This window comes from Microtus oregoni, unplaced genomic scaffold, assembly GCF_018167655.1.
Source record: "Microtus oregoni isolate MIOR12 unplaced genomic scaffold, Mior012 000009F_ref0000495, whole genome shotgun sequence".
Classification (NCBI taxonomy): Eukaryota; Metazoa; Chordata; class Mammalia; order Rodentia; family Cricetidae; genus Microtus; species Microtus oregoni.
This window is the reverse complement of record NW_024543068.1, coordinates 26,676,863-26,700,361: the sequence shown is the minus strand read 5'-3', so window position 1 is coordinate 26,700,361 and position 23,499 is coordinate 26,676,863. Positions and strand designations below refer to the sequence as shown.

Genomic DNA, 23,499 nt, shown 5'->3' with positions numbered 1-23,499 from the left:
ATTACTTAAAGTATGATCTATTATAGTGATTGATTTAAAAGATATTTTTTTTAACTATACCTTTACAAAAACAGAATAGGGAAAAATCTGCCTTCACAGTGCCTACCTATAATAATTCCCAGCCTGTTAAATATATCAGTGAAAAATTCTTTCATAAGGGATGCTACACAACCCCATGTTGGGTGCCAAATGTAGTCAGACTTTTGTTTTGGCTGCGAGCTCACAAATAATAACATGGAGACTTATTATTAATTATGAAAGCTTGGTCTTAGATTAGGTTTTTACTCAATTAAAAAAGATGATATTGTTTTGACAAGATTACGGCAGTATCAAGGGATGTAAAGAAGGTTCAAAGCCTGACACTCAAGGCAAGAAGCAGACATTGGGGCCACACTTGTCAGAACATAGGTACATGGTTACACTTGAAAAACCCACCTTCTTACTAGTAGAAGATTGTTCTTTCTGAGACTGTTCACACTCTCTCTTTAACGTCAATTTTTCTTGTTCTATGGGTTTCACAGTACATGACTGGTGGAGTTGTTTCTGAGGTTTGCTGGGAAGGAGGTTGGATTCCAGTTGGCGAACCTAGTAAGAACAAATGTAAAAGGAAGAAATGCTTATATAATCACACAGTCAGGAAAACAAACAGGAGATGAGGAATGCTTTTATTTACTACTTGGGGTCCATGGTATTAAAAACACTTTTTCAGCTGAGCAAGGTGATAGAGGGCTGTGGTTCCAGCTACCAAGGAGACTGAGTAGGGGATCAAATGTTCAAATCAGCCTGGGTAACATAGCAAGACAGGGCTCTTTCATTCTTAAAGCCTACTTTTCCTTCCTTCCTTCCTTTTTAATTATTTCTACATATCCTTTCTAGATAAATCTGGTTGAGCTTACAAACTCAACATGGCAAGGGCAAGACAGATGAGAGGAGACTTCTGGGTCAGCCAAGTCTCTGGGAGCCAAGAGTGAGCATGCTAGAACGGTTGAGCAATGGGGGCAGCAGTCCTGGGTTCCTTAGCTCTGTCATGGGCAGAACTTTAGGGGAGTGCTGTTGACTGTTTGAGACTGCTCCTGCTGGACCCATGTACCTGCATCTGTTAAGTTCCAGGAGCATGGGGACTGTGGCTGCCCTATTCCTGCTGTAGCTTCAGTAACAGCAGAATTTCTGCACATAATAGGTAATCGATAGGAAAATTCACCATTCTTGAGGGAATTTCACAGCAGAGGCGCTGATGAAGGTTAAGTGGTTAACACAAGCACAGTAAACAAGTGTCAGCTGGGTGGTTACCAAAAACTTTAAAACACTGTTCTGACCTTGAAATGCTCAGTCTCTAAGAAGGGGCGCCATGTTTTCTCTTATAAAGGGTTAGCTAGATCCATAAGATCTGAGTCTGATTTTGCCATTTTGTTATTATTGGTCCGGGCAGCTAACCAGTTTGAACAGGGTATATACGGATGTCATAATTGCCATGAGTCTGGACTTTCAATATGAGGTTTAAAGTAACAGTTTTATTTTAGTATAGAACTGCCTATTATAAATTGAAAATAGTTTAAATATATAAAGATAAACTCAAATGAAAACTTATTCATCCTTAAAAGACGTCTGGCTCCACAGGATACTGAATCTATACCTAAGAACTGTTTGGGCCCCATCAAGCAGTTCGTTTTCATATCTAGCCAGTCACTTTGAACAGTGTGCGGCTTTTGAGTTACCTTCTCCCGGGAGTGTGTGAGGTCTGCTTTGGTGTTCTGCACCGCTGTCTGGAGTCTCTTGCTCTCTTGACAAAGCAGCTGCGGTTCCTCATTCATCAGATGATCCAGCTTGTCCCAGGACAGCCTTTGCTGCTGGCCATGGGTGGCTGTTTCTGAGACCCAGTCCTTAAGAGAGAATTGCAGCGTTAAAAACTTACAAGCAAATGGACAGTCGCTTCTGTCTTGAGACGGCGTTCCTGTTTACCTAATGACAATCCTTAGTGAATACTTTTTCAGCTTATGTGTATATAGATACAGATATGAAGAAAATGATACTCTTGGATTTTGATTTTTTTTTTTTTAAATAAAGGTTCAATGTGGTCACTGGCAGAACAGTTCAGTCAACCTAAATAGAAAAGGTGAGGGAAGGATTCTGACCTAGTCTACAAAGGACTCAAGGGTCTAGAAGTCAGTGGTTCTGAAGTCGCCTCCTTCTTGGGAAGCCCTCTTTGCACCCAGACACGACTGTTAGATAACAGAGGACAGGGCCCTCAGAGGCACTGCACCCTGCGAGCTTCCACAGGCTAATGGCACCCCGCTTTCGCACAGGCTCCAAGAGTACATATTGTCCTAGCGACTGAGGCCTGAATTCAGAAATACGCTTTAAGTCATCAAGGTGACTTTTTTAATCCTAAAAGTAGGTTCAGAAAAGTTAAAAAGGTCACACAGCTGGAAATACTTTCCACATTTTAAGTCAAACATGAAAGAGAAAACCAAGTTTAAAGGTCAGTCCCTAGGAATTTTAAAAATTGAAAACTACTTAATCTTTTTTTTAAAAGTACGATCAATCAAGAGAAAAAAAATAACTGAACTGGGGCCTATTTTTATTATAGAACAAAATCTTAACATCTACGAGCCTTTGGAATGTTCTAATGATGTGTGTGCACATTAGGAACTCTGTGATATTTCAAATGAGGTGTGTTTCGAACAACACCAGGAAGGCTATTTTTAAACAGCTTTTCCTAGACTTTCTGTTACCACAGAGGCAAACCATTTGGCAGTGGGGACTCGCCTTCTAAGTCAGCACCATTGTCTTAGGCTAGGTTTCCTTTTCTGTAGTTTTAACGCCCCCACCCCCCGGAGATGGGTGTTCCTTGCTTAATTTCTCTTAATGTTTTTCTTGGCTGGTTTTGCAGGTTCCCATGCATGCTCTTGAAAATGCTTTGGCTTTACTATTATAAAACTCAACTTAGCTATGGTCTTTTAGCTTCTTTGGTCTAAAAAAAAAATACCCTCTTTTATACCACGATAATTCCATTTATATGAGGTTCAGAAGCAAACACCCCTGACCTACGGTGGCAGATAATACAAAACTGGGTCCCTGGGGTTATCAACTGGAGGGGGACAAAAGGGTACAGACACAAATATTTTACTAGTTATTCCTGGTAGTGGCTACACAAACACAAAAAAAAAACCTATGTGTTAAAAAACATTATCATACATATATAGAAAAGCAATCAAGTTATATACTAAAATAATTTATAGCATAATTAAAAAAAAAGAAATGACCTTGTCACAAGCGTTCTGAAGTTGTGCGCGTAAAGACATCACTTCTTGCTTCAAAGCCTCCTTCTCCTGCTGAGTCACCTGGAGGTCTGATTTAATCTGGGACATCTGAAGGTTTACATTTTGCAGGATATCTTCTAAATTCTGAACCTGCATGGTAAGAACAATTGTCTGTGGTGACACAGACATTCAAGGTCTCACCTCTCGAATGTCCAGGAAGATAAACAATAGGCCAAGGCCCCTTGCTACATCCAAGTTCTCAGTCCAGTGATTCAGTGGAAACTCAAGATGTTGCATATATGTACAGGATGCTCAGTTACACTTATGAAAAAGATAAAGCAGATACTGCTGATTTGTTATCTAATCAACTGCCAGGGTCTGGGGCCAGAACCGAGGATGCCAGCTGCCATTGCCAAGCAAGCTTGCGGTGAGTCTTGAGAAATTACATTTGAGTCTGAGGTGATGGATTGTAGAGGACCTTTTGGTTGGAAATAATCATTTCTACTTGGAGAATTCTGCTTTACTCTAGTATCTCAAATGTATTTCATTTCAATTCATTATAAATTTGTAAAAGGCAGGTAGCAGTCTGGGACTTCCAGTGTAAGGGGACACGGACTTGCTTTAGAAGTCCGGTCCTAAGTTACCAGCCAGTAGTTGGTCTCTCCTAGTCCTCCCCTTAAACCTTCCTAGCAAGCAAGTTTTCAGTCCCTGGGCTTTGAGGGACACACTGTTTAAATTATTTTAGCACAGTGTAAAGCAGGTGAGGTCCCAAGGGATCATTCTCAGGCCGCTTGGGCCAGTGTCCTCTGGAACATTCTGGGCCTTTCTGTGGAAGGTGACTGTACTAGAACTACCAGACAATACTGATCATGGAGATGCAGCGAGAACTGTCTACACACCTTTTCCTGGGAGGTCACCAGCTGTGACTTCAAGGTCTCACTCTGCTGCTCCCAGGACTTCTGTTCCTGCTTCATTGTAGCGATTCTGTGCTCTAAAAGGCTTGACTTTGCCAACTGTCTCAGGAAGGGAAGAAAGGGGCGGGAGAACATTTTTGTAAGCAAATCCAGACCCAGGTCCCAGTTCCCACCGCAACCATCAAGAGCCAGCCTCTCTGCCTCGAGGAACAGGGTAGGCAGGGGTGGGGTAGGGAATGGGGTGGGGGATGGGAGGGTCCACCACAACCATCAAGGACCAGCCTATCTGCCTCAAGGAGCAGACCCAGGAGGGTGTGAGGGGTGGGGTTTTCCTGGTTCTGTCCAACTTAATGTCATGCTTCTCTTCCTTGTTGGGGTTTCCGTTTTCTACCCCTCCCCCCCCCCCAGCGTCTCTATTTTGGGGCAGGAAGTGGGCCGAAGGCAATTGGAAATCTCAAGAGTGTATTGTAACAGGAAAATAAAGAAGGCCCGTGAGGCAGGCAGAGCAAGGAAAGCCACATCTTTGTAACGCTGGTGAAATATAGAAAAAAAAAATAGTGTTTGTCTATGAATTAAATCTCAGAGGAGCAAAGCCGTATTTCTATTATGTAGCACAATGCTTTATATATTATATGCCAAAGAGCATCACGATATATTAAGTGAGACAACACCATGATCTCGACTCCACTAGGCCTAGGGTCACAGAACTCCCTCTATAACTGTGGACTAACACAGGAAGCCCAGCGGCCACATCCCTATCTATGGGCCGTGCTTGTGCACTCCACAATGCCGAGAACACCTATTGTTCTTATTACCTTATCAGTGCAGCTGTTTAATTCCTCGCTTAGAACTTCTTTCTCCTTCAGCAGCTTTTCGTTGTAGCTTAGAATGCTAGCCATTTTTTGCTGGAAGTCGGAGAGGTCAGGACATCTGTGCTGCTGAAAGACAGGAAACAAATGAGCCCTGCCATCACCTCCCAGCTATGTTTAAACGATAAACTTGAAGAGGGCGATTTGTAAACAGGGCGCTTGCGCAGCCCTGAAACCTTCCTATCTGGACGTATCTCAAGGGACGTATAAACTCTAGCAGCCTATAATTAACTTGAACTAACTGTTCCCAACTAGCTTCTCACCGGTCCCTAGCTGACTACTGAAGTGTCTGCTTAGGGAGATGCAGTGGATACTGAGAAATAATGGTGCTAAGTTTCAATTTTACTGTCACAGATAAGTAACACCCTGCTCTCCTGCCATCCGCTTAACTTCTGTTCATGGGACACGGTGCACTTCTTTTTATCATGCTTTTTAAAAGGCACTCAAAGTATGTTTTCCAAACCATTTTAGTCAGGACCATGGAATTAGCTGAGCATGGTGATTCCAGCACTGGAAGGAGAGATGGATTCAGAGTAGTGATTCTCACCCCGTACGTTGAAACCCCTTTGGCAAACCTCTATCTCTAAAAATATTATTATTCATAACAGTAGCAAAATTACAGATATGAGGTAGCAATGAAATAACTTTATGTGCAGGGATCACCACAGCATGAGGAACTGTATTGCAGGTTGAGAACCCCTGCTCTAGAGGGTCAAGGGTTACACATACAGTTGTTTTTAGTCCAACAAGGGCTTTATGAGACCCTGCCTCCAAAAGAAAAGAAAGAAGAGAAAAACCAAAGTACATGGCATGGTTGTAGATGCCTATAATCCTCAGAACGTGGGAGGCTGAGGCTGGAAGACTGGAAGTTTGAGGCAAGCCTAGGCTACACCTCAAGATCTTGTTTCAAAAACAAAAACAAACTAGGGGGTTGGTATTTATCACACAAGAGTATCAGCATGTGGATGAGCTAACGATGTATTCTTGCCCTGGGAGAAGCCCAATGATTTCCCAGTAGCTTGCCATTAGAATGGACCATGCTGGCTTCCTTCTCTCCACTCCACGGAGCTGATGCAATCCAGGCTGTTTTACCCAAGTTGGTACTAGTGACCCTCTGGGCCGAATACTGTGCTGCAGGGGTCTTTCTGTCCATTGTAGGATGCTTCACAGCATCTCCGGCTTTATCCACATGGTATGCACAAGCACTGGTCGGCATATATCCCACACAGCATGGTCATTATCACTGAAAGGGTAAGCTGGCAATGCTTTCAAAGGTACAAGGGAGAAGGAGTACTAGAGTTAATTCTAGCAAACCTGGTAGCAATGGCTCTGGGATACTCTCACCTCACAGAAAGACTGTGAACCTTAGCTTTCAGCATGTTTATAGGGAGGAAATGTAGTTTCTATTTGTGGCGGGAAAGACAGATTCTGCCCTATTGTACCTGGCATAGAAAGATTCTTCTAAGACACTTGTTTGGTGCCAGTTCTGTGAGGAGTGTTACCAAAGACACCAGTGCTCTGCGGGTCTTACTCAGTTACTAGGTAAGGGAATCAACTAGCAATCGGCTCAAATAACACACACGGTACAGGTGGAGTGTGAACCTGGTTAAGACTGCTATGGCATTTAGGGGAAAACACTTTATGCTTACAGAGTGAACAGACGTAGGAAGGTGCATTTTATAATCTGATGGCACCTGAGGGTGGGACAAATAAATAGAACTAAATTCTATTATAAAACAAGATTCGTATAATGGAAACATTCTTAGATATAATAAAAATAAAGAAAATTGGACAATATTTCATTTGTAGTTTTTTTTTGAGGCACACCCTTTTCTATATTTAAAATTAAGTCTTTGAAACTCTGAAATAACCTTCTAAAACCACAATCATTTTTTGAGACAGGGCCTCGCCATGTAGCCTGTACTGATCTTGAATTCACAATCCTCCTGCCTCAGTTTCCTGAGTACTGGAGTTACAAGCAGGCAACATCAAACCAAACTCTACAAGTCAAACTTTAAGTGGGAGAGCGTGTACTCTGAAGACACTGGAGATCTTATCCTCCTAGCCAGGCAACTCACGCCTGCCACAGGGAAAGGACACAGGTAGGACCAGCTTCCTTTGGGTATTCAGAAATCAAAGAAGAGTTTTGGAAGTCAGCAGCCAGAAAGTCCCCATCTTATAAGACGAACTAACGTTACTTTTTCATCTGTCTGGGAGAAAATAAGAGCAACAAAATTTTGAAACTGAAATAGTTGGGATTCATAGTAAGAAAATTTTTGGAGTCTACGCTGTTTTACTAGAGAATTAGCAACCGGAGTCCTTATAGACACGCTTGCACTCTGGTCCTCAGTTTGAAGCAGTAAGCTGGTTGAGCAACCACAGTGCAAAGGGCCTTTGGTGGCTGGAGACCACCAAAGTACATGTCGTTCCTCACTCTACTCGGGAAGCACATGCTTACCTGCTTCAGTTGCTCCAGTTCGTCTTTGAGAAGGAGGTTTTCCTGTTCCACAATGTGAGTCTGCAGCTTAACTTCAGAAAGCTCTGCCTCCAGAGAAGCCACTAAAGTGGAAGTCTAAGAAAAATATCAGGCATATAACAGATATATTCACTGGCTGGGGAAACTTCACCTCAGGCATATAACAGACATAGTCATTGGCTGGCGAAACTTCACCCAGGCATATAACAGACATAGTCATTGGCTGGGGAAACTTCACCAGAAGGCAATCCAAGGAAACAGTAACATCAGCTCAATGGTATTTATCTTTTTATTCAATGAATTAAATTATCTTCCAAGGCTATCCATGTATATAGCATGGGAATAATGACTGATCCATGTCTTTGCTTGTTCCTCTACTGCAAAGCCACCTTATTCCGGGAGAGGTACTATGTGGTTGAAATCTTTCATTGGATTTCTGGTTATTCATTTCAGTGTCTACCAGTACATTCAGGCTGCAATAATTATCACTTGGGGTTTTCCTAAGGATGACTTTCTGTTTTCTTCCTTTATTTCTCCATGTTTTTTAAGAATACTATAAGAAAGAGCAGTTGCTTCTCCCCTGTTTGTTTATTCAATCAATGCTAATATGTACTCATGTCTTATTTTGGAGCTGGCCCAAGAATGCTAACTGAATGTTTGGCAGTTTATCCATACTATATCTTAAGATACAGAACTCATTTTTGCCAGTATTATGTTAAATCTGCTGTTGAAATAAAGGACCTGAGAACTGAGACCTCAGAAAATTTCCCCTCTGGGAGAAAGAGACTTGTTAAAGCAATGGAATACTATTATGGAGGCAAAAAGATGTTCCTATCTTTTGAATGTTATATAAGACTACCCAAAATATGGACATAGTCTCAACACTTAATCCAATCACTCCTGTGTTCATGGCATCTCAATTGCTTGTACAACTTTGCAGATATGAACTAAGCTGGAATAAATAGTCACATGTGTATGATTTCTCATACTGCTGCAGAGATATTTCAAGGTTAAATTCCCAGAAGTGAGATTGCTGGACAAAAGGTAAGTGGTGGGTAGTGCCAAACCTGTCTCCATGCGAATGGTACCAGTGCATGAATACCACAATATATGGAAATGTCTGCCAGCACGGTCTTGCCAACAGAACATACTGCTGTAGTTTTAAATAGATACTGATCTTTCAAGTGAGGAATTACATGCCAGTACTGTTTATTGTACATTTCTCTAATTACGAGTGATTTTGAATATCTTTTTGGAACTTTGAGGGTCATTTTAAGCTTAAAAAAACTTTGTTTCTGTTTTTTTCTCCAATTTGCTATCAAATTTTTCTCATGTCCTTATATTTTTTCTTCTTTAAAAATTATTTTAAATTTATATGTCTTGTGTGCATATGTGTGTGCACCCCTAGCGTGCAGGAGTCATTGAGGAGGGTCAGAAGAGGCATCAGATTTGCTAGAACTGGAGTTATAGACAGTTTGTGAGTTACCACAGGCATTCTGAGAAACAAAGATTCTCTGAAGAATCAAAAGTGCTCATAACCACCGGCCATCTCTCCAGGCCTGTCCCCTTTCTTTACCGAGAGACAGCATCTCTTCTTTCTGTGACTAAAGACAACTTCACCCATGAGTTTTCCTGGTGTTTGGATGGTTTTATCTATTATATGTTACATTCTACTTCCATTAGGGTTTATCTCTAGGAAGTCTGAATCTATTCCTAAATATCTACCCAATTTGCTCAGGTGCTTTAAAACAAACAAACAAACAAACAAACACCCTTCCATCTTGACCCCAGTGGTTTGAGAAAACACTTTAATTACACATACTTACTCTTGATATCCATGGGGAATCAGACCAAGGAGTGTTCCTCCCCCCACCCCGTTTCCCTGCAAATCCTCAGTGCTCAAAAGTCCTTTACAAATTGGCTCAGAATTTGCAGTATTTGCACAGAACCCTTGTTTATGTTCACTTGTAGACTCAGCTCATCTCCAGTAGTACAATGTAAACCTAAGTAAATATTTGTTACCTGTGTTCTTTGCAGAAGAACAACAACAAAAGGGAAATCTGTGCAGATCTGGCACAAGCATAAATCTTTTTTTTTTTTGTAAAAAAAACTTTTTGATCACAGCTGAGATGAATTCACAAATGTGTTATTCCTAGCTTACAGATGCTTCACGAAACTCACTTTTCATTTGTCGGGGGACATTCTAGCCCCCTCATATACCTGATTTATCTGGAGTGCATATTAACGCGCCAGTACCATACTGGTTTAATCGTTAGGTCTTATGTGTAAAAACTGCCTTTTATTTCTCTGGCCCGAGAGAGCGAAGCTGCGCGTGGCTGGAGACCCTACCTGCAGTTTGTAGTGGTCCAGCTCTTCCCTCAGAGCTGTGTTTTCTTGTTCCCATCTCTCCAAGGAGCAAGCTCCTGAGCCCTCCTTCTGGCATAGCATCTCTGCCAGACGTTGATGGAGTTTTTGCAGCTCTTCCTTGTTTTGGGAGTTCTTTTGGCTGAGTTCTGTATTTTCTGAATCCAACTGTTGGTTTTTGATTTTTAAATCTGAAACCTAATTAAAATTGAAATAAGTTTTTTTTTTTTAAATTGCTGCCCTACTTTTGCTATAAAAGAGACTTTTCTCCCCCGCAATGTAAAGTTTATAAAGATCTCTGTACAAGGCTGTTTGCCACAGGGCAGCCCTGCTTCTTGCCCCGGCTGCTCTGCCTGTGGAGCAGTGGTTCTCAGCCTTCCTAATGCTGCAGCCTGTTAACACAGTTCCTCACGTTGTAGCGACTCCAACCATAAAATTATCTGCCTTGCTACTTCATAACTGTAATTTTGCTATTGTTATGAGTCATAATGTAAATACCTGTGTTTTCCAGTGGTCTTAGGCAATCGTGTGAAAGAGTCATTGGACCTCACCCCCCTAAAGGGGTGGAGACCCCCAGGTTGAGAACTGCTGCTGTGGGGAATGAGCCTACTGTATGTCTTTCCTGTAATAAGTTTAATTTTCCTTTGTGTGCTTCCTTAACTACAACGATAGTAAAAATAATATATGCTCATTATTACAAATTCAATCTATTCAGAAGTATATGAAAAAGTTAGACATAGGTTAATTTCAGGTCACAGGATTCCTGATTCTTTGTAGTTGGATACACATACCACTAGGGTCATTTTCTATGCATTCACAATACCGCCTTACTTTTGCCAAAAAATAAAAAATAAAAATAAAGATAAAAAGAATCATTGCATGTTTGAACAGACGGCCTGTTCCACTTATGATTGCATATAGATGTTATCTTTCCAACTTAGTGTATCTAGATACCACCATATGGTAAACCCTTTAATGAATGCAGAATATTTTATGCAAAAAGATCTCCCATATTGTCATTATCCATTCCTGCATAGGTAGGTGATAGATAAACGATAGATAGATAGATAGATAGATAGATAGAAATATGTTTGTCATTATCATTTCTTTTTATTATTAACAACTAAATGGTGGCATATCTGGGTTTGTTTCATTGGGTTTCTTTAGAAATGGCCTTGCTGGGTTAGAAAGAAAGCAAATACATTAATGCCTTGACAGAAGACCCCAAAAGTCTTCCTATTGGTGCTATCAGCTTACTCTTAACAATGTAGTTTTTATTTCCTCATACTCTTGGATGGTATCAAAGATTAGTTTTTGTTAGTTTAGAAGGTGAGAAAACTAAACTATCTAAATTTCTGAAGCTGGCCAACCTGTACGCTTGTTTACATCTTCTATGGATTGATCCTTTATATCTATAGCCCATTTTTCAACTGAGCTCAGCCATTTATTTGAAATAGTACAAGATATATTTCTAGATGTTACCTTGGCTATTTCAGAGACTAAAGTATTCCTTTCCCAAGTATGTCCCTGTCTTGTGACTATTTCAGACTATGTTCTTAAATAGGCCTCCCATACTGCAGTACATGTTGTAAGATTATAGCAAATGAGCATGGAATGGCAGAAGCCATCTGAATGAGCTATAAGTCTGTAAAATGATATGCAGATTTGCTGGCATTCTATATCTGTGAAATTCTGTCTGAAACTTTCTGCTTTTAATCAGAAAAATAAAGGAGCTGACATTAATCGAAATTAATAAAGGCTAAAACCAGTATTTGTGGGTTAAAGGCATTACCTTCCCATGTGTTTTAGATATAAAGCTTGCATTTAGCATTTAGGGTCTGCACATATTCTACACATGACTTTCCAAAGGCAGCAGCCTAGTTTAGAGCCACCCTGAGGTGAGTTTCCCCTGCCAACCTCACCATCACACACAATATATTATTCTTCTAATCTATTTGTTCATTTTTGTAAATTTCAAATTTTTTCTAAAAAAAGGAAATTCCAGAGTCAAGATCACTGGGAAATTTGAAGTGTTTCCTTACCTGTTTCTTCAATTTTCCTACCATCTTCTGAATCGAAGCTTTTTCCTGTTCTACAGTTTCTATTTTCTGCCTACAGGGGCAAGGAGAACACAACTCAGGAGTGAAGCTTTTAACACTGAAGGTCAATAGTGCTCAGTCCTTGGAAAATTCAAGGACGCTCTCTGTGCCTTACCACAGTTCCTCCTGAGATCCATTGAACGCCTCTGATTTCTCGTTAGAGATGGTGTCTTCTTCATTTAAAGTAGTAATCTCGTTTCTCAAAATAGAATTTTCCTCCTGTAGCTTTTCAGACTCATATCTGAAGTGTGGAGAGGAAAAAGAATGTTAGGGCATGGCAGTCATCTGGCATCTTTGGGAAATATTTTCTAGTAACTTCCAATAAAAAAAGCTTTTCATGCCAGTTAAAGTAGAAGTCTAAATTAGTCGGCTCTTGGTACTTGGAAATCAAATTGTAACATATTGAGTCACTACTTTTGGGATGAAAGAATCTTGCTAAAAGACATGGGGGGGGGGTGAAGTGGGGAGGGAAGTGTGGCTGGAAGCCCTGGAGCCTGGAGACGGGCATCATGACTCAAAGCCAATGCTGGGTGTTGTCTTCTCAGGGGCGGGCAGGCTGCTTTGAACAGCTGGCTTCATTTACCTCAGCCTCAAGTCCTCCCTGCTCTGAACAGACAAAAGCCACACTACTAAGATGTGTGAGCGTTAGTTTAGGCCCCCAGAGACATTAAGAAAGAAAACATCCTACATAAACCAAGGGGCACACGGAAATATACAGTTTATTCTTCTCACTGTATTTTAGGCTCTGAAGTACCAGAAATGTGAGAAAAAGGAAACAACACTCACAACTGGATTAGTTTTTGTTTTATACCATTAAGATACTTCAGACACAATGTAATAGTTTACAGTGAAAGAAAAACCCAGCAATGCTAGAACACTAAAGTGTGATCGTATTTCATAAAGTCAGGTTGATACTTGTTCAAAGAAACTCTTTGTCCCTCAAGACTATGTACTAGATTCTGGTAACTCCCTGGTAAAGTGATGTGTTCTAAAATAAAAAAATGTACTATTTGCAGGATGCTAGCATACACTTCAAGTACGGAAGGAAAAAAGTATATATAGCCCAGACAACACATTTCCCATATTAGTGTAAGTCGAGCATTGCTAGCTACGGAGTGAGTTAATACTACACATACACCATGCTTCATTGAAATGAAGACAGGAACTGATGGTATCTGTCGATCCAAAGGTCAGTGCTAGGACAGGGCTAAGGACGGACACCCGTGACGCACGTGGTTAAATAGCAGACATTCACCATGTTGAGTTCCCACGCTCCAGAGGGACAACACGGATTTACTATGTGGAAGGGGACGCCTCCTAGACAAGGTTACACTAGGTGTTAATGCACACAGAAGCAGAAGAAGGCCAGAACACTGCTCTTCTTGAGACTAACGGGTTAGTGTCTCTAGGCACAGCAAGCGGCGATGGTTAGATTTGCCCAGGTGCTCTGCAGGCTTCCGGGAGGTCTAGAAGGCACATACATTACCTCAGAAGCTCAACTTTCCGCTGCATCTCACTGCACGTGATCTGCAAGTCCTGCATCATTGCCTTCAGCTCCTCCTCCTTCTCTCCTTGAGAAGGCGAGTCTTTTTGTTTAATCAATGTACTGACTCGCTCCCTCAACTTTCTAGTCAGCTCCTGTAGCTTCTGCTTCTCCAGTCCTAGTTCTGCGATTGTGACCTGATGGTGACGCTGTGTGCCTTGGAGACCAGGGAGAGCAGCCCTCTCCTCCAGGGTGACTTGATTCTGCACACTGGGCTTCTCGTGATGGGTCTGAGTTGTCCCGTGGGACCAGGCAACTTCATGCGCTTTTATTCGAGCCAGGAGCCGCATGCTTCCCTGCTCACAGCATTTGGTTTCCTCTCTGTGCTCTTCGATGACGTGCATGCTCGTGACCTTGGGTGTGCACGCTTCTGGGGTCGGATGGAGTTCAAGCACATTTTCATCAGAGATGACCTCCAGGTTTTCTGAAGGGGTGTCCCACAAGGGGTAGCTGTCATAGTGCAGAGGGGCTCCTCCCAGCAACTTCTCCATCTTCCCTTGAAGTCTCAACACCAGAGCACTGAGCTCCTCATTTTCCATTTTGACCTCATCGTAACTCTTCTCCAGGCTAAGGAACGTTTCCATCACCTCCTCCATTTTCTTCATCTCCTCCTGCAGCCTGAAGACTTCAGTAGTGAGCTCTTTGTTGCTGTCCAGCGACTCATCGTAGCGTGTCTCCATGAGTCTCAACTCCTCCTGGAGGCAGACGTTCTCTCTAGTGGCATCTTCATATAACAACTTATATCTGGAAGATGCCTCGGGGATTCTCTCGAGCATCTTTAGTTTCTTCTTCAGCACGGAGATATCAAAGAGTAGGTCCTGTTTCCTTTCTGAAGCCCGATCGCAGTCTGCACGCAAGACCGTTAGTTGCTCCTGAAGCTGAATGATCTGGCTCTTCAGGTCCCAGGATTCCATCCTGGTGTCTTCACTGTTTCCAAGCTCAGAGAGGCACTCCAGGGAAATTTCCGACTCCTCGCTTTTGCCCTCCTGCCTCCGTACAGAGCTTGTCCCTGTACTTCCCAGGTCCTGGGCCTCGCACGCTCTTAGGTCACTGAGAACGTGCTTAGCGGCTGCACTTTCTCCTTGCTTTATTTGTGATAAAAATGGCTCTGCCTGCTCCCTGGAACTTCCAGAAATCTCGGCCATTTGCTCCTCCAAACAGGACGACACCACTGACCCTGGCTCCAACTTTTTCAGTCTCTGTTGCAATCGGGAAATTTCAGTAGCCATTTTTGCATTTTCCTTCACTGCATGCTCATGGGCTCTCTGCAGGCTGAGGAGGACGTCTCCATTTTCTTCCAACAGCTGCTCGCCTTGCTGGAGCAGGGACATGGCCCCATTTCCTTCTGCCTCCTCCCCTGCCATTCCCAGGGAATGAGCACTCTGAAAGACGGAGAGAGATGTCGCCTGTTGCATGTCCTTGACTGCATTTTGAAGCCTGTGGATTTCTGCACTCAGCTCTGCCTTCTCTAGATCTGCTTGCTCACGACTCACTCTTTGGGCGCTCTCCAGGGCCGCAAGCTTGCCTAGCATTTCCCGCCTCTCTTTCTCTCGTTCTACCTGTAGCCTTTCAAGCTGCTGGCTGGCCAGCTGCTCAAAGGACCCTGTTTGGCAGAGCTCCTGTTGTTCCCTCAGCTCTCTCTCCTGACTTCTCTTTAACTCAAGAATCTGGTCAGACAAGAGGCGGTGCTGGCTCTCGGAAGTGTTCCGTAGGTCTTCCAGGTCTTGTAGCAGCTGATCTCTTTCCATGCTCAGGCTGGTCCAACGTTCCTTGTACGTCTTCTCCATCATCTCTCGCTCCTTCTCCCTCTGGAGCGCCTCCTTCAGCTGCTCCTGGGCATCCGTGAACTCTTGAGCGAGCTCATCCTTCTCAAACTCCCACTGCACTCTCTCCTCCAGGTGCTGGTCCAGGAGGTCCTTTAGCTCCTGGCGGTAGCGCCCCTCCAGGCTTTGCAGACTTTGCTCACAGCGCTCAGTGACTTCCTCACAGTCAGCCTGAGACTTGGCTTCTATCTGAGAGACTCTTCTAGTACACTCTGTCTCCATTTTTTCCCTAAATGTGGTCAACAGACAGCATTATTGAAACTGCTGCCAACTCCGGAAGCAAACCAACATTTTCCCAGGCACAAGGGAGGTCATTGAGCCAACAACGGGACCGCTTTCTACAACGATCTGATTCAGGTGTACCAGAAAGGGGTCCTCTCCTCTGGGAGTCATGGCTGGTGGCGATAAATCTGAAAACTTACCTTTCTCTGAAGCAGGGGGAAATTTACAAAACCAAATCCTTTTATATATTCCCGGATGTACTTCTGTGGCTTAACCCAATGCCTTAAACTGGCCCCTTTCACACAAAATGCCCAAAGACACAGTGACCTCACCCTCATCTAGCAAACACTTCTTTGCTTGGGTGAAGAAGGCATTGTGGGATTTCAGGTGCATAAATCAGACATTAATAATAACTATCTTCTGCGTTTGCTTCTCATTTACTAAAACAACACTATATTAAGCAAGGTGGGAAACAAAATCTCTCGGTTACACCTGGGATTTCACACAAGGAAGGCAAACACAAAGTGGCCTTTCATAATGGCTTTCATAAGCGTGTCCAGAACCTAGCTTATAAACAGCGTCTCTCCGAAAGCAACAGCATCGAAGCAGGAAGGACCTGGCCCTCAACTGGAGCACAGAGAGGCGGTAAGTATCATACAGGAGCAGTTCCTCTGACTGTCCGCCCTCCCGTGTGCATGCATCACAATAGTTCCAGGAACCCCAAGGGAGGCTCCCAGTCAACAAGGCAAAACTGGCTGGATTAGCTTTTAAAGAACGATTTTGATATATGGGTTTCTCTGCCCCTTAGTCTTCTCTGACTGGCAGGAACTCCCAAGAAAAGAAGCAGTGGCCAGATGGCTCCGTTCCCCTCACTTTCTTACCTTTCCTCTTGAAGTTCCCTTTGGTGGCATTCCAAGAGCTCTTTCCTCAGCTCCTCTTTCTCTAGCGCGTGCTTCTCCTCCAGGCTCAGCAGCTGATCCTGGTAAGACTGCTCCAGGTTTTGCGTCAAGTCCCTCACCTTCTCTTCGGCCCAGGCAGCCCCCTGAGCGAGCTCCTCTCTCTCCCGCTGAAAACTTTCCTCGGCCTGCTGCAGCCTGGCCTTGAGTTCCCGCTCATGCTCCAGCCGCAGCTCCTCCTGAAGCTGAGTCTTCTCCTCCTCAAACACCAGTTGCAGCTGCTTCTTTTCTTCTTCGTGCCGGCAGCTGGCCTGGTGGTGGGCCTCCTTCAGCACCACTGCCTGCCCTTGGAGATCGGCAATCTCACCTCGAAGGTCACTTATCTGGGTCTCCAAGGTGAGCATTCCATGTTCATATTTTTGCTTCATGGCCACCTGCTCCTTTTCACAGGTCCCCCTGGTTTCATCCAGCTGCCTCTCATAATGGCGCACCTAGAACCGGACAGTGAACACACGGGGTGACTGGGTTCTAGGCTATGCAAAGGGAGCGTGGCGGCAACAAGCACCTCTGTCCCACAGGACTCTCGTGATTTCTCACCCTGATTGAAAGCAGCGAAGGTTCAAAAGCACCTGAAGTAAAATACTAAAGCAAGCAAGGTCCGCTTATATTTCTTTAGGTATATGGGTTTGTGCATGTGTGTGCTTGTATGTGTAGAAGGAGATGCACATGCAGGTGTGTATGCACATGCGTGGGGACAGGAGGACAACCACAATGTCAGTCTTTAGCCACTATCCACATTCTTTTTCACAGACAGGTCTTTCATGGGCTTGGAACTCATTGAACAGGCTGGCGGACCAGGGAGCTGCAGGGTCTCTCATTGAATTAACAATGTCTTCCCCAAGTTTGTGTTTGGTGTGGCCTGCGGAGTACCTTACAGACTAAGTGTTTTCGACCCTAAGTTTGCAGTGGGGAAGCAGAGGTGGGGAGATGGGGGGGGGAGCACCTCTGAGGCGCCACACAGAGCTCGGTAGAGCTATTTGGAGACCAGCAAAACTCAAGTGAATGCATGAAAGCAGAGGCGGAGGAGGTGGCACTCGGTAACGGGGACTTCCGCTTGATCCCTGAAACCCACATAAAGACAGCTGGGCGTGGTGACGTGTATATGTCCAAGATGCATGTGACCCCAGCACCGTGGAAGCAGAGACAGAGGGTCCCCTGGGCTAGCTGGACTAGACGGATGGCCGAGCTCTGGGTTCAGTGAGAGACCAATCAAGGAAGACACTGGATGTCAATCTCCAGCCTTGACACACTCATATGCTCTTGAATGCTAGCATGACTACATGTGTAAAGATGCCTAATAAATACCACATGCAAGAAAGGGAAAAAAAAAAAACCCAAAACTCAAAACATGGTGAAGGTGAGCGGCCACACAGTGAAGGACTGAGAGGCCAGGGGTAAGAAGCTGTATCTAATCTAGTAAGTGGTACTACATCAGAGAAAGGGTTGGTTGGTTTGTTTGTTAACTGGGATAGTTTTGAGTTAAAAACACTATAATTAGTATATTACAATATGAGAGGCTGAGCACACCACACGCTGGACAACTTTCTCACTGCCGACACCAAGGACCAGGGGAAAAAAATGACATCACAGAACGGGCCTGTGAGGAAGGAGCAGCAGGAAACTTGGCATGCTGACAGGGCTCCCCGCCACCAGAGGATGAGACTGGGAAGCAAGGCTTACCTTCTCTTCCAGCTCCAGTCTGAGGTGGCACAGGTCCCTATGATGCTGTTCTTTCATCTGCTCGATGACCAGCTCTGCCTCGATGCTCATATTCAAGGGATTGCATTCTTCAGAACCGAGCCCTGGAAACACACGGAAACCACGGACGCTGCCTCAGGTTGTCATTGGCACACACTGGCATCTGGTGAGCGGTATGGCTTGACTAAGGGATCCTTCTCAGCCAGATGTGCCCATGTGTAAAGCTGTGAACAGCTTCTCTGCTCTCCAGGCATTAGGGTAACAAGAGGAAGGTGGATATATTCTCCTGAATATAGGCGGTGTGCCAAACCACGCCTTTGCCTCCGCGGAACATCTTTTTTAATGATTTATGGGCATGTATGGAATATGTTGGTTGAATGTGAGCTCTCTGTAAAATGCTATGTGGCAGGGAGATAGTATAGGTAGAGTTTGTTCAAATGAACCAGCCTTCTGTCAATCCAGAAACTGCCCAGTGACAAATTCAGAAGGTGATGTGGCGGGGGACTGTATGGCTGATACCCTTGCTGCTGAGGCTTATGGGACTAACTTCATGGGCCAAGAGGTCTGATCCATCCCTCAATATCGCATACAATTGTTTTACTGTCGTGAATGTCCTGGTGTCTAGGCTTTTTCGCCTTAAAACAATCAGCTATAAATAGGGCGTGGCTCAGAGGAGTGGGTGTGGACATCTGGGGAGGAGAGTCTCAACGGCTTCCAGGGAGTTTACCTTTTCCATTGGTCACAAGAAGAACCACAGGGAAATTGGACAGAAGTTGAGGACTGAGCTAGCACAAGGTCAAATACATCTACTACCAGGTAGAGAAGTCTCAGGGCAGTGAGACTCAAATAGTTTTTTCCTTTGGAAGACCTGAAGGCAGACGGACAACGTTCTAGGGCAGACTTCTAGCAGCTGGGATCGACAATCTTGCCTTGAGCTTTCTCTTCATATATTTTAACACATCCCCATGCCAAGGTGGCGGAGTTCCTTGGCACTAACCCCCAACATTGGGGTGGATAAGCTACAGCAAGTGAGTCACGGATCAGAAGAAAAAAACTCATGACTTCTTCCACCACCTCCCAACCACCTGATGGTCCTACGGTAGAGGTGAGAGAAGCAATAAACCACCTTCCTAAGAACCAAAGGGGAGAAGAAGCTACAAGAGCAGCAGAATTCACGTGAGCCTTGCTGAAACGAAAACACAACGCACCGAGCAAAGAGGCAGGCATTAGGCAAAGAGCTGAGCAGGGCTGTACTGTGGCTCCCAAACAGGCCTGCCACCCTCGCCACTCACTGCCTCCCCCCAGCCACAGACAGTAGCTATTAACTCATTTGCTGTTCTGCAGAGGCAAATAAGGCATTTAGCTTAGCCAGCCTTTGAAAACCAGTTATGGGTTCTGTGGTGTGTGGCTGGCTCACTCTTCCAAACCATCTTCATACCAGGCAGACACTGGCGGGGAGGGAAGAGTCAGCAATATCAAAATCAGAAATATTTTTTTACAGAGACCTCAAGGACAAATGAGAAACCCAGCCACAAGTGAGACAGCTCAAAAAATGAGACTGCCAAAGTCTCTCCCTCCCTGGATTCCAGGATGCCAGTGTTCAGCAATGCTGCATGTAGCCATGGTTCTAGAAACCAGGTCAAATGCAGATACCAGAAAGATTGTGTGCAACTGTGTTTACCTTGGTCGGGATCAATGCCACCACTGTGAAGGTCAAGTTCTTCTGACAGCGAGTTCTTCAAGGGGAGCCTTAATATTTTTCCTTGTGCACGATATTCTTCTAGCTCTGAATGAAGTTCATCCACTTGGTCTTGTAAAAGCTGGAGTTTAAAAACCAACAACACCAGTCTTACATGGGGCACCAAGAGCGCAAGCAACAAGAAAAACAGATAAAATGGATAATTGCAAAACATAAACTTCTATGCTTCAAAAGACACCAAGAAAGTAAAAAAGAGAAGGTGGCTGAAGAGCGAACTCGGAGGTCAGGAACCTGTCTTGCTATGCACAGGACCTGAATTTGGTGCCCAGCTCCCACACCAGGGGGTCTACAATCACCTGACTCCCACTCCAGGGGAGTCTGATTCCCTCTTCTGGCCTCTGGGGGTACTGCACTCAAATGCCAAAACAACACAAACACATATACACATAATGGAAATAAAAACATATTTTTAAGATGAGTAAAAAGATAATACATGTAATTGGAGGAAAGTTTTGTTAACTATCAGGTAGGAACTTATAACTCAAGTTTATAAATATTATTAGAACTCAAAGACAAGGAATTCAACTTAAAAAATGGGCAAATGCGATAACAGATAGCTCAATAAAGAAGACACACAAACAGCCAATAAATACATCAGAAGACTTGCGACACTGTTAGGTACCAGGTTGCTGTATGACAACAATGGTAGAGAAAGACGTGGGGAAGCTGGGACTCTCCTACGGTTCGAAGGAACATGGTGTCAGCACCTCAGAGGAGGTCTGCCAGTTCCCCAAAGTCAAACATTGATTTATCTTGTGTCTCAGTTGAACACTTGAGGTATAAACCTCAAAAGAAATAACATATATATATATATATATATATATATATATGCCCAGGCAAAAATCTATATCAAAGTATACATCCCTAAAAACCCAAATTTCTACTAACTGACTAACAAAATGTTACATATCTATACAACGGGATTTTATTCAGCCACTGGAAGGAAGAGAACACAGACACATACATCAACATGATAAACATGGTCCATATCACCAGCTGAAGGAAGCCGTTTACAAAGAACCATGCTACATGATTCCATTTCTATGAAAGGTGAAGATTAGCTCTTCAGAGACAGAAAATAGACCCATAGCTGCTTGTGGTGGGAGGTGGGACGGGGGGGTTGACAATAAACAAGAGAAGCCAGCTAAAGTGGAACTGGGTGGGGGGTGTCCCTGGAGAGATGACAACATTCTCACACTGAGTGTGGTCAGGATGGCTCAGCTGTTTGAATATAATTAAAGACACGGAATTGTATGCATACATTGAACGCAAGGAATGCGGGGCATACAAAGTGGTTCCAAAGTGATGAAACAGGAGAATTCTGAGGGCATCAGTAACGGGTTTACTGACGATTCATTCACTTTAGAGACAACTATAATAACATGGGTGGATGGTGAAGGCAGCAGAAGTGCCTGTCACTTCCTAGATGTGCAGCTCAGCTCCTGAGGAGGCAGGCCAGCAGCAATCTCACGGGGGGGAGGGGGGGAATGGATGGATGGATTTCCTCATCTCTTCACAAGGACAAGTTGTATCTAAAACAAGAACTCAGTTCAACCTACCTCGTTAATAAGTATTTTTGACTTAAGAAAAAAAGATCAAATTCCTACGCTTAGAGAAGTTAAGAAACAGTCCTAAGAACAACTGCGTCTGGTAGACCCTGGGATGGCTAACAACCAAAGCCTGAGTGCTTTCTGCTCCGAGGTTTTGCCTTTTCCAAATAATTTAGAAATATTTAGAATTTCAAATATTTGGAAAAAGGGGTAGGAACCAGGACAACACTAACTCCAGTCACATCAAGTTTACAACAGCAGCTAGGGGAAGCTAATTTTGGAATAAACACATCAATATAGCCACGCATGTCTTCACTCAGCATAAAACTGGACATTCCTCTATACAGTCACAAGACAAGATAGACTACTGACAGCCCAGGATATGGATACAATGAGTAGCTAGCGTTCATGGATGTGTTTCGTGTGTGGCTGGCTCTGCTCCAAGCACGTTGCACAGATTCTCTCTGAGCTTCCACAGCTGCCCTTAGGGTGGGCACTCATTTTGCCACCGTGCACAAAGGAAGCCGAGGCACCCATAGATTGCAGTAGACGAGATCAGGAAGTGCCGAGGCTGGGACTTGAACCCCGGCCCCCTTGCACTGCTAAGTTCCCATCAGCCACGCACCCTGCACTGTTGCTCATACTCATTTCGCATCTGCGCCAACCTCTCTTCTTGAAGGAAGAATTCAGCACTGCTGGGATCGAGGTCACCAAACTAGAAAGGACAAAAAACAAGGCTGTCATTTTTCCCAAGGGCCCTTCTTTGACCTATCACATTCCAAAGATCCCAGTTTCTGGTGTCACCCGAGCTCCCAGATATGACAGGAATGTGGCATTTGAGCAGAGACACCACCAACCAGAACAGGAGAACACCCAAGAGCCATGTCTTCCGCCTGGGTCGGGAGCCCACCTCCATGCCAAGCAATGCTTTTCCTCACGGCCACTACTCCAAATTCTATCCTGAGAAGTTACGGCTTCCTGCAGGAGTCCAAACAGTTCCCTAATAAAAATGTTCTTGGCATTGCCCCTGCTCTTTTGGGTGAGTGACATTTTGGGCAACTTGTCAAGGAAATCGGAAGGAGATGGACTACCTTTTCTGCTAACACATTTTCCAGATTGTGCTGAAGTTTGTTGGTCAGGGCCTCATACTCTGCCAACTTCTCCGCGTTTTCCAGAAGCTCGTTCTCCAGGCGATGGTTTTCCTTAAAAATTTGGTAAAATAAACACGACACAAGTCAGAAATCAGAACACTGGAGTCTTATCACTTTTACATGAAATAGAAACGAGGACTAGAGATTAAGGAAAGCCATCTATCATTAAAGCTAGAGAAAACTAGAAACAAAACAGTTATTAAAAGGGCCGATACCTAGGGCACGATCTGAAAGTCTGGCTTTAAAGAGGACCTTATAAAATTGTGCTCCTCCACGCCTTAGCCACTAACAGGCCCATGTGGGTATCGAGCGTTGGAAATACATCCGGGACCAACTGGGACATACACTGTCAGAGGAGAATCCACACGGGATCCGCACGGCAAGCTACAAATGCAGAAGACGGCTCAGTGTGGTTTCTGCTCACTGGTTCCGTCCCAAAATGACAGTGCCGTGTAGATACCACATTAAATGGCTTGAAGTTAACTCCATTTCTTTTTCTTTCTTTCTTTTTTTTTTTTTTTTCTTTTTTTGGTTTTTCAAGACAGGGTTTCTCTGTGGCTTTGGAGCCTGTCCTGGAACTAGCTCAGGCTGGTCTCGAACTCACAGAGATCCGCCTGCCTCTGCCTCCCGAGTGCTGGGATTAAAGGCGTGCGCCACCACCGCCCGGCGTTAACTCCATTTCTTAATGTGGACACTATTTTCTAATAATGGACAGCAATACATGCTTGCTTTAAAAAAAAGAAGAACATAGATGGCTTTATTTTATTTCTATGCGGCATCACAATGGAGTGCTTTAAGTGACAGATTCTCAATGA

The 23,499-nt window shown here is 44.0% G+C and overlaps 1 protein-coding gene across 14 annotated transcripts in view; it reads right to left on the bottom strand.

The window, feature by feature from the left end:
* The window catches only part of Nin (ninein), a 97,543-nt gene that overhangs the window by 13,529 nt on the left and 60,515 nt on the right, over nucleotides 1–23,499 (bottom strand). For 6 of the 14 annotated variants that reach the window (XM_041658097.1, XM_041658099.1, XM_041658098.1 and 3 more), the window contains 15 exons: nucleotides 22,625–22,735; nucleotides 22,159–22,248; nucleotides 19,906–20,044; nucleotides 18,207–18,328; nucleotides 16,452–16,957; nucleotides 13,469–15,577; nucleotides 12,098–12,223; nucleotides 11,926–11,995; nucleotides 9,869–10,081; nucleotides 7,502–7,615; nucleotides 4,990–5,112; nucleotides 4,160–4,273; nucleotides 3,264–3,431; nucleotides 1,716–1,880; nucleotides 436–585 (listed from right to left, as the gene is read on the bottom strand). In XM_041658097.1, the coding sequence (XP_041514031.1) occupies nucleotides 436–585; nucleotides 1,716–1,880; nucleotides 3,264–3,431; nucleotides 4,160–4,273; nucleotides 4,990–5,112; nucleotides 7,502–7,615; nucleotides 9,869–10,081; nucleotides 11,926–11,995; nucleotides 12,098–12,223; nucleotides 13,469–15,577; nucleotides 16,452–16,957; nucleotides 18,207–18,328; nucleotides 19,906–20,044; nucleotides 22,159–22,248; nucleotides 22,625–22,735 (4,320 nt within the window). The remainder of the gene's footprint in view (nucleotides 1–435; nucleotides 586–1,715; nucleotides 1,881–3,263; nucleotides 3,432–4,159; nucleotides 4,274–4,989; nucleotides 5,113–7,501; nucleotides 7,616–9,868; nucleotides 10,082–11,925; nucleotides 11,996–12,097; nucleotides 12,224–13,468; nucleotides 15,578–16,451; nucleotides 16,958–18,206; nucleotides 18,329–19,905; nucleotides 20,045–22,158; nucleotides 22,249–22,624; nucleotides 22,736–23,499) is intronic. The other 8 variants (XM_041658094.1, XM_041658096.1, XM_041658103.1 and 5 more) reach the window with 5 other exon arrangements.